This window comes from Podarcis vaucheri (genome assembly GCF_965113315.1).
Source record: "Podarcis vaucheri genome assembly, chromosome: 3".
Taxonomy (NCBI): domain Eukaryota; kingdom Metazoa; phylum Chordata; class Lepidosauria; order Squamata; family Lacertidae; genus Podarcis; species Podarcis vaucheri.
The window spans coordinates 55,985,173-55,996,780 of NC_138761.1; the positions used below are offsets into that span (position 1 = coordinate 55,985,173).

Sequence of the window (11,608 nt, forward strand, 5' to 3'; positions counted from 1 at the left end):
TAAAACAGCACTATAATAGCATATAAAGCATCATACAAAGAACATTTCAATGCTGCAAATATAATAGCATAACAGCAGAAACAGCAAGAGAGCTTGAAAGCTTCACCTTCTTTCCTTGAAACCCCTCCCATGGAGAAGTCCAAACCGACCCTCCCATGATGCTGCTCGCAGCCCCTTTCCTACAGTGGCATATTACAAGGCTTCCGAAAGCAGGGGTTTGGGATACCTGGAAAGACCCTTCCCGTGGTGTTGCTCTCAATCATTCCTTGCTAGTATTTCCCAGCAACCGGCATTCAGAAGGATACAGCTTCTGACAGTGGAGGTAGAACATAGGCAACATGACTAGTAGCCACTGATAGTCTTATGCTCCTTAATCTGCTGTAAAAGTCTTTGTCATTGTTCTAGGTACAGTACTTGTTCTTGCTTTTTCAGGATATTGCTTGACATGTTGCAAAATCCTGTAAAATTGGTTTCAGCAAAGTCATGGTGGGATATTTGCAGCAATAAGCAATGACAGCCTGGAGGAGATGTTGCATGTTGTAAATTGTCTTCTGTTAAAAAACACACACACTTAGCTCTCCTAACTCATAGTATACATAATCCAGCACGGCAAATTTGTTGGATTGAACAACAATAAGCATAATTGAGTTTTGCCTTGATTGCACTATAATTCTTGCATAAACACCATCCCAGATAAAATCTGTTAGAGGGCAAAACTAGATTTCTCTTGGTTGGGGAATGAGTGTGGCATATTCACCATGGATCCTGTTTCCTTCTGTCATACCTGCCTAGCAGTATCACACTAGTTTTTTGATATTTTATGCTCTTGGATTTTTCAGAGTCTTGATAGAAAACCTTACCAGCACACAGTGGTATCATGTTACCACATCTGTTGACTGCTGAATCCCAAGATCACCTTTTCTAATACAGTAACAGGAGAGTAATTTCCCTGACGAAAACAATAACGCCAATACTATTCACAAATCCAGAAGAAAGTTGCAAATTTCAGAACAAATCATGTCTGTGGCACAGAATGTCTACCATGTTTTTTAATGGGAGTGATTTGTGAGTGCCCTCCTGTGAAAGCAACAAGTATTATCAGAAGCAGCTGTGAGTTGGTGTCAATCTAACACTCAGTTGTTAACTGATCTGTTAAATGAAAGGAAGTGGGCTATCCCTCAGTGAACATTTTTAAGGCGAGGCTGCAGCTCTGTAGTTCCTTCACTGAGCAAAGCTTGGACCAGAAAGCCTAAAAGGTCCCCTCCAACTCTATGGTTTTATATAAGATATAATAACTTTGGATGGTATCAAATGCTAATCCTACTCAGAATTAGACCCATTGAAATTACAATGGTACCTCGGGTTAAGTACTTAATTCGTTCCGGAGGTCTGTTCTTAACCTGAAACTGTTCTTAACCTGAAGCACGACTTTAGCTCATGGGACCTCCTGCTGCTGCAGCTGTGCCATCGGAGCACAATTTCTGTTCTTATCCTGAAGCAAAGTTCTTAACCTGAAGCACTATTTATGGGTTAGCAGAGTCTGTAACCTAAAGCGTATGTAACCCGAGGTGCCACTGTAATAGACATGACTTAACTTAGGGTTATTCATTTCAGTGGGAGGAGTTCAATACTTTATAGCTCTATGGCAATCATTCTGTCAGCGCAAAAAAATTCAGGTTGCCAGACAGAACGATCCCTATCTCCTTCCATGCTTTTCTCAGTGTGCTCTTCACACTATCCCAAGCCAATTGCATAGAAGTGGGGGAAATCCCATTGCTCTTGCAGAAGTCCTTGCATAGGTTTCCACAAGAATGAAGCATTAGTTGAATCCTGCACATGGAATCTACTGAATACAACTCCATCTCTCCACAATCTACTTGACACAAGAAATAGGAGCCCTATTCACTTGTTCCTCCTGTGTGTAGGAACCAGGGCTTTTTCTCACGGGAACTCAGTTCTGGCACCTCAGGTGGCTGCCATTGTCATTATAAGAGAACAAGGGTGAGTTCATGGTGAGTTCTCTTTTTCTAGAAAAATAGCACTTGTAGGAACCATACAAAAGAGGTGAGCAGGATCTCATCTGTCTAGCCCGGCTGCTCCCAATATTACCATGCCCACTGTCCCCCACCCCATGTCTGTGCTGGAAGAAAAGAAGAAAAGGAGATGCACAAACACTTGTACACACATAGATTCTCCACATGTTTGGAAATCTCAATCGTGCAGTGCTCTTGAACTTGTGCAAAGCCTGAACATGTATGTAGGATCACCTTTCAGGCAGATATAGGATCACCTTTCGGACATTGTGCAAACAACTTTAGTTGTTAAAGACATTACTCTAGTCCATGCACACCTTCGATTTATCACGCTTGTTAAAGCCCAAGCTTAAAAATGGGACACATGCAAACACTAGCCATGACAAATGATGTCAGCCACAAGTGGAGTGTTTTGAGTCCTGAGAAATCTGGAAAGGCTACTCTTCAGCTTTTTACTCACTTCTTGTAATACCTGATTATCCGGATTAATGATTGCTGAGCTGAACATCCTGCCTCACCGAATTAGTTTCTTCTCATTTGTGTTAGAAGCATAAAAATCAGTATAATACAGAACACGCACAATAGCAGTCTGTTCTTTCTTTTAAGATATATCTCACAGACACATGATATCTAGAGTGAATTGGGATAGCCCTTTGCAGTTGCTCAGTTCAAGTTGTTACTTCTGGATAATTATGCTGTAAACTGCCCTGTGATCTTTGGATGAAGGGCGGTATATAAACTTAATGAATAATAAAATAAATTAATAATTGTCTGAAATCAGCAAATTAAAATTTTGTATTACACCATTTAGCTCCACAATGGAGCTTCCATTAACTTTAATAAAGAACGAACACAAACAGAAAAAAGTGAAAAAGTAGAGAGCAACCACCAACAGCAAATACTGAAACCAACAAGCAACTATTAGAAGGATATAAATACCATAAGTTGTAAACGCATTTTTGAAAGGTGCATCTAAATAAGAAATATTTTTAATTGACACTGGAATGTGCCAATTACACATTACAAATAAAGAGGGAATAGCTAGAATTCTCATAGGGGGTATTTCATAGTCCACATCGGATGTCATATTACGGTATGTCCAATGTGGAGTAGATGGGCTGGATTTGAGGACTTTTGGGGCTAAATTGATGTTAAATATATATGCATTTGTGGGGACAAAAATTCAGGCCTTTTCACCAAAATTTGAACAATGATACATACGGACCCCCCCAAACACTGAAGATATACCCCCAAACTAGAAAAATGTTCCAAGTTATAGTCATCAAATCTGATTCAAAATTGAAATTCAGAAATCTTTGAATGTCTGTCCAGTGACATGAATATTTGAAAGTGGAGACTTTTCCCCCAACATTAGTTTCTGCTTTTAAAATAGTCCAGAAATGTACCCCATCATAGCTGAGAGGAGGCCTTCTTGATGCTCCACTGCCAGGTGAGATTTCTTACCTGGTGACATGGGAGGCCTTCTCAGTGGTGACACCCCATTTGTGGAATGGCCTCCCTCTTGGGAAATGACTGCTGCCATCTCTTCTTTGGTTTTGTTCCCAGCAAAGTGAAGATACATTTATTTGCTCAGGCATTTGTGAAGTATTACTATCCAGACTGTGTTAAGATATAGTTATTTCTGTGGTAGCGCTCGGTATTGATTTGTTAACTGCTCTTGTTTTATGGTATTATTAAGGTTTTTAAATGTTTTATTGTTCCCTAACCATAGATCATTTATGATTAAGGGTGGGCTAGAAATAATAAAGAAACAAAATAATACCTTTTCTTCTCACCACCTGATGACATAATTGGGTGGAAATGCTATGCCACTTACCTGGGAACAAACCCCATTGAACAAAATGCTATTTAACTACAGAGTAAACTTGGACAGGATTGTTCTGTTAGTGTTGCCTACTTTTATTACTGCCTTTTTTATATCATACTTTTCAGAGACACTGTTTCTTCCTTTACATCTGTATCAGCCTAGCAATATTGGCTGTGATCTAAATATGAGCCATTGGCCCTTAATACAATATTGAAATAGCAATAGCAATGTTATAGTGCCACAAATATTAGCCTACCTTCAGTGCCTCTCACTGTTAATATTAATATAAATAATACCCAAGCCTCCCAGAAAATGGCAGTAGTCACTAAGTGAAAAACTTCAAATGTTTTAATTCTACCAAGTCTCATGCTATATGGAGTTTTCACTAAAGTGTTTTCATCTAAAAGTGAGGCATCATGATGCAAGCTTGCTGCAATGGAGACACTACTCGGACAATAAACAATTAAAAAACATATTTGTGAGGCTAGGGAACAAGAAAATCTTGTGTTGAATATCAATAAAGGTAAAAGGTAAAGGTACCCCTGCCTGTACGGGCCAGTCTTGCCAGACTCTAGGGTTGTGCGCTCATCTCACTCTATAGGCCGGGAGCCAGCGCTGTCCGCAGACACTTCCAGGTCACATGGCCAGCATGACAAGCTGCATCTGGCGAGCCAGCGCACCACACGGAACGCCGTTTACCTTCCTGCTGGTAAGTGGTCCCTATTTATCTACTTGCACCCAAGGGTGCTTTCGAACTGCTAGGTTGGCAGGCGCTGGGACCGAATGACGGGAGCGCACCCCGCCGCGGGGATTCGAACCGCCGACCACGCGATCGGCAAGTCCTAGGCGCTGAGGTTTTACCCACAGTGCCACCCGCGTCCCTGTTGAATATCAATACCTACAAATAAAAAGTGGCTTTCTGCAAACCAGTAGAACTGTACCAGCAGAAACCCAAATGGAATTTACTGTTTCTGACTTATTTTTTGCCAGCAAGGGGAGACTTGCTTCCCTCGTAAGATGAGGGAGTTCCAGCTGCTCACCTCAATTTCCTTTGCTCAAGGTCCTCAGGAAAATTGGTTGCCTGGCAACTTCCAGCAAGGCAAGACCTTCCCTCCATCATGGGCTGAGTTCTAGCTACTTGATCTATTCCCATGCCTCAGAGTTCTGGTGATCAAAGGGAAACACCAGGGAAGACCAAGGAGGGCAGGTAACGTTGCTTGGATAATCATGGCACCATATGAGGACACCATGTTACTTATACGAAAAGCAAAATAAGAAGCTATGTTTGCCTATAAGATAAATTCCAAAGGCCTATCAAAAGGTCACAAAATAGTGTGCCTTTTGGTTCTCCAGCTTTTGTTATGTTGTCATTATGTATATTTTTCATATTGAAAGCTGCCTTGAGCATGGTTTGAACTATGGAAAGGCAGCATATAAATAAAATTATGTATGTATGTGCTGTTTTATCAAGTTCAATGGTAAACAAAGCATGGTGGTGAAGCCATCTGTCTGCATGTGGGAGTATGAGAGGACGTAGCAGACATTCAAACAAGGCACTACTGGGTGTTGTGCAGGTTTCAGGTTATACCAGTCTATCGGAAATTTTAAAACAGAATGGTCAATTCCCCATGTCTGGAAATACAAAAATAGCTGTTATCCTGCTATGTCTATTTATGTTTCTGATGCTACACTTGAGTGTGATTGTATTGTGCAAGTCCTTTGCAAGCTGCTTTGAGAGCCTCTCAGGGTCTCAGCAGGATGTAACTTCTCTGAATAAACACATTTCTTCCCATCTTCCTTTTATATAATAGATTAAAATCAAGCATCCTTCCACTATGATATCACTCATAATCAATACACATATATTGATTAGAGTAATTCCTGACTTTAAAGGCACTTATTTTGTTTTATTAAGTCTCACCTTGCCTACAAAGGGCTCAGAGCAGCTTATATATAATTCCCAACAGGCTCTCACCTGGACAGCTTCCAAGGATACAGATTCATCAGAAATGCATCACTGCATGTGCCAACAAACCATTCTCTGAGCTGACAATGGAATATGCTCTTTTGGATATGATTAGTGTAGGAAGCATAATAAAAGGAGTATGTGTCTCGGATGACTTTCTACATTCTTGTGTTGCCTCTTTGTTCACTGCTCTTTAAAAAAAAAAGATGGGTCATGCAGATGACTTCTTTGCCAAAGGTAAACAATTTCAGTGGAAAACCTGCTCTTGCCCCATTTCTGTTTGCATGCACCTCTGGAAGAGGTGCACAAGTGTCTTCAGAGCATAGAATTACAGAAGCCAGCTGAATGGGAGGGGCTGGAAAGAGATCTAGAACAGCGATGACCAGCTGCTTCATTCTAATTTGTGGGATGCTTTTTTGACTAAAGGGACGCGGGTGGCGTTGTGGGTTAAACCACAGAGCCTAGGACTTGCCAATCAGAAGGTTGGCGGTTTGAATCCCCGTGACGGGGTGAGCTCCTGTTGCTCGGTCCCTGCTCCTGCCAACCTAGCAGTTTGAAAGCACGTCAAATTGCAAGTAGATAAATAGGTACTGCTCCGGCGGGAAGGTAAACGGCGTTTCCATGCGCTGCTCTGGTTCACCAGAAGCGGCTTAGTCATGCTGGCAACATGACCCGGAAGCTGTACGCCGGCTCCCTCAGCCAATAAAGCAAGATGAGCACCGCAACCCCAGAGTCAGCCACGACTGGACCTAATGGTCAGGGGTCTCTTTACCTTTTACCTTTTTGACTAAGGGGCTCAGAATATGAGTATCACATATGCACTTTATAAATCCAATGTATATAAAGCAGGGAGGTGAGAGAGCACAAAAGGAAACTAACAGGGGAGGGGAGAAGGAAAACAGCATAAAAGCAGAGCCAAGTAGTGGGATTGTGGATGCTGCTTCCTTGCATGTAGTCCTGAAAGCTGGACAAATAATCTCATAGGCCAGCTGCTGCCTTCAAGCTGCTTGTGGGTCATTCTTGCCCTAGACAATTCCCTTGCACTGTGTCAGGATTCTCTTTCAATGCACATGAGAAGCCAAAATTATTAAACTGGGAAAACAAGATTAATAAAACCCCATTTTAATTGCTTAAGCATGTTACCAGTGCTTGAAACAGTGACAACTCCTTCCTTTTTCCTGCATAAGTAATGAACTAACTGAAAGAAACCATGCATCTGTTTAAAATAAAATACATCTCCGATTTCTCACTCTCCTTTTATAAGGAAAGCAACAGACTGGAGGGCAAGGGAAGCAGCTATGCCATTCTTTCAATTTGTTTTGGATTTTTTTAAAAAACAAATTGTTGTAAAACCTGGTAAGCTCCCCTTACTGGTATATTTTCTCATTAATAAGCCTTTTAGACCAGCAGGTGTGTTTGATTTAAATCAGAATCTTAATAGATTATTGGTGCTATATCAAGCATCTGAGAAGAAATGGCTTGCTCTTTCCCTTAAGATTCACATTCTGATTTCTCCCATCCATGCACAGCAACAAGCTGAAGCTTAGCATACAATTTTTTTTTTGTAAAAGGAAGAGAGGAAAGCCTCTTGACACAATAAGGGATTGATATGGCCCACTAGGTAGAGCATTGACCTTGGACCCACATACAAAGGTCATGCTACCCAGAGAATGACTGCATAGCCTTAAGCAACTTCATCTTCCGTCTGTACAATAGGAACAACACAGGGCTTTTTACCCTTAAATATTACGAGTCCAAAGGCATTAAACGTGATTTGTGTGTTATAATTGGTAACTGTGTTGCATCACCATAATAGCCACTTAGCAAGTGACATGATTTTAAATTAATGGGAAAACATCTGCATCGGTAGAAGCAGGTGCAAGTAATGCATACTAACCTTCTCAGTGCCCAAAAGTATAATTCCTTCCTGTTTTTTAGATTTCATAATTAGCTATAAAATCTTTATTGCACTCTATTTTTATACAATATTGTAAAAGCTTGAATAAAAGTTTCAAACTTCATTTCAGTAGGGTTCATAATGAACCCTATAAATCAAAAGAAGAAAATTCCTGAAATGCTAAAAAATAAAAGCCTGACCAAACCAAGCGCAAGAACACTTTCCAACAGTGCAATCTCTACTCAGAAGTAAATCCTACTGAATTCAACTGGGCTTACTCCCAGGTAAGTTTGCCTAAGACTGCAATCCTATACACAAACCTGATGAAACTTAGTGAAATGTAGTTCTCTAAAAATGTATAAGACAGAGCTATAAACCTGTTGAAAATGATTCAGTGTTATGCAGGATTCATATTATTGTTTATTTTTCAAGGTCCATCACATGAAATTTGGTAGTCTCCTTTGGTCCTGTAAAAAGTCGCACAATCCATTAAAAACGGAAGGCATATGTGCTTTAAGGTTATCTTCCCTCTAAAAGGAAAGTTACAAAGAATAAACAATATGAATATTGATTTCCCCCACCCTCAATAAAGCATAGCCTAAAGTTCAAACAAGTAAACTCTAAAATCACTTGCAGTGGCAGACACTTTACTGGCTATCAAAAAACTATACTTCATAGTCTGTAACTACCACAGCAAGAAAATCAAAGAGAATTTTTGAACATACAATCTAATTAAATAGTTTATTTGCTACAGTGACTTTTGCTATTGAATCCCCACCAAATCTATTACCAGGAATATCTACACATAAAGTTTCAGTTCCACATTTATTGATTGTAGTTAGACACAGACAATTCCAGTCCCATTTTCTATTTTTGTGTAATGGGAAAAGAGTTCTGGTCCATTAACTCTCCCACTTTCTCCTGCAGGAAGTAAACCATCTCAGCTAACACAAAGACATGTGTTTCATCCAAGTCTTGTATGATGAACTTCTTCCCCAGGGCATTTGATTCATCCAAGTACAGCAGAAACTGCTTCATGGCTGGGTCACTGTGGAGGCACAAATAAAATGGTCACATCACATGATACTTTAACTGAATTAAATTTACACTCTTTTGGAATAACTGAACTATAAGGCAGCTCAGGAGTACGTTTGCAGGACTGGTTTGTTACTTACCTCTGTAGTCATGGAAACTGGATGGTCTTCAGAAGCATTACTGAAATCCCCAGAGTGCTCTAAAGTTATTACATAGCTGGTGAGCTTCAGAAAAAGAAATTGGGAGTGCTGCAGTTAAGACCCCTTTTGAAAGCTAGGAGTCTGAGCAGCTCTTTGAGCTTAACCTATCAAAATACAACTAAAATTCAGTCAAGCTGTTTATAATGTAAAAATCTGGCCTTCAAATAGGTTGAGCTGGACAGGGAACACAATCATAGAGCTACGGTAGTTGTATTATCATATGGCTATGGTAGTAGGAATGATAGCTGTATTACAAGCAACAATACTTTTCAACTAGAGGGGAAAGGAAATGTGGTATAACACACAAAAATTAAAGCATAACATATTGCAGGGTTGTTCAACAATTTGAAGTAAGATATTTATTTTGTATCTCAAGAGTCTTGGATTTAGGAAAGGCTATGCCACTTTTTCGAGTCTCGTACTTTTATTCATACTCCATGCCAATGATTTCATTCAGGAATTATAATAACCACTTTCCAGTTTCACTTATGTCATTTCATTCATTATTGTTTATAAAATTTGTGCATCGCTTTAGCTTAGCCAGGGCAACCCAAAGCAACTTTCAACCAAACAAACCCTCCTGCTAATAAATACATTAAAATCAAGAGGAAAATGAAATACACTCAAAACATTCTGCTCACTTAAAAAGGCCAGATAGTTGAAAAACAAAGGCCAGGTTATAAAGGAAAGTTTTTGCCTGACACATAAAGATATATAATGAAGGTGCTTGGTGAACCTCCCTGATGAGAGCATTCCACAAACAAGGAGCCACCACAGAAAAGGCCTGTTCTCATGTTGCCACACTTTGAACCTCTCACAGAAGAGGCACCCAAAGAAGGGCCTAAGATGACAATCACATGGTCCAGGTTGATTCATAGGGGGAGAGGCGGTCCTTGAAGTATTGCTGTCCCAAGCCATTTAAGGCTTTATAGGTCAAAGCCAGCACTTTGAATTGAGCCCAGAAACTGATTGACAGTTAGTGCAGTTGGGCCAGGATTAGTGTTATATGCTCAAATGGTCTTGCCCCAGTGAACAACCTGGCTGCTGGATTCTGCACCAGCTGAAGTTTCTGAACCATCTTCAGAGGCAGCCCCACATATAATGTGCTACTTACCATTCTATAAGTATTCCTTTCAAAACATTCACCATCTTCACAAAAGGTATTCAGACTCCTAAAGAAACCGATAAATAAAAAAGGAGTAAAAATATATGTGTGACACAGTTTATAGGAGAATAAATTTTACTGAAGTTTTAAGGCTTCAGTCCCGCAACGCCAGAGTTGGCCACGACTGGACCTAATGGTAAGGGGTCCCTTTACCTTTAGCTATGGAGGAATTCAGGAAAAGAAGCCTCATTGAAACCAGTTAGGTGTTTTGCATGCACAGAATTGCATTCTCAATCACCTTACAACAAATAAAAACAAGTTGCTAACATTACGCATTACTGGCTGTTAAGAGAAGTTGCTGAATTACAACTTATTACTAAACTGAAAACTAGGGAGAGACCTGGTCTGAATAGAGATATTAGATTCTTGTCTCATTGCATATGCTAAAGCTATTTTTGGTCATCTGCATACTATCCCTTGCTTTTTCCTGTAGGACTATTTGCAGTCGTTAACTGTTTACCATACCCATTGAGTCAATCACCCATTTCCTACTACCCTTCTGAGAAAAACCCCACCCTCCCACTATATACTGTTATGTGTGGCAAACCTGGAAGTATTTTACCTGGAAGTATTTTACCGGGTTTCACTGCACGCGCATGTGGAAACCTCGGGATCCGACAGGACCTCCGGAATGGATCCCGTCCACAACCAAAGGTACCACGGGATAAGGGTCTAGTGACTTCTGTTTCAGTGTATCTGAAGAAGTGTGCATGCACAGGAAAGCTTAGTTGGTCTCTAAGGTGCTACTGGACAATTTTAAAATTTATTTTTTTCATTACGCGTTAACAAAATTCTGAATGCATACCAGTATTTAAACACGTACTAGCACTCAACATAGAATCACAGAATTGTAGAGTTCAGAAGGCCATCAGGGTCATCTAGTCTAACCCCATGCAGTGGAATCTGTGGCCCAACGTGGGGCTCCAACACACAACCCTGAGATTTAGAGTCTCATACTCTATGTCAGTAAAAAGTAATATTTTCAAGAAAGAAAGGGGGGAGCTATCATTCATGAGCTAGAGGCTGTCAGGTTTAGAATCAGGTGGCGGGGACAAAGCTGCCTTAACCCATTCGCACATTTCAGCGTTGGCCACCAGGCATCACATCAGCCTTTCTCTACACACAACACAACACAACACAACACAAGGCTACGCGAGGCAGGAAGAGGGAAACTGAGGGGCGCGAGGACAGCTACTCTGGCCGAGGGAAAGCGCTGGCGGCGAACACGACAAACAAGGGGAATTGGGGGGGGGGGAGAGAAACACCCTCTTACGTTTCACACAACCGGCAGCATCCCCTCGGAGGCGGAAAAATAAACGAAGGTTTCGCCTCTCCAGCAAACCGGGAGAGGCGTGCGCAGTTGAAGCCGCCGAGCTCCCGCCCACCACCCCACCCCCGCGCGCGCGTCTTGGCTCGCCGTGGGATTGGCTGGAATCTGGCGGCGGCGGCGGCTGCGCGCGTGCGTGGGGGGGGGGGCTGTGGGC

At 41.2% G+C, this 11,608-nt stretch overlaps 1 protein-coding gene across 1 annotated transcript; it reads right to left on the reverse strand.

Moving 5' to 3' along the window:
* Positions 1 to 8,121: 8,121 nt before the first annotated feature.
* Positions 8,122 to 11,535, reverse strand: GTF2H5 (general transcription factor IIH subunit 5). The gene is made up of 3 exons (XM_082215375.1): positions 11,398 to 11,535; positions 10,074 to 10,131; positions 8,122 to 8,772 (listed from the first exon to the last, which is right to left on the reverse strand). Exons 2-3 carry the CDS (start codon positions 10,106 to 10,108, stop codon positions 8,592 to 8,594), a joined length of 216 nt encoding a protein of 71 aa, XP_082071501.1. The 5' UTR covers positions 10,109 to 10,131; positions 11,398 to 11,535; the 3' UTR covers positions 8,122 to 8,591.
* Positions 11,536 to 11,608: the final 73 nt, after the last annotated feature.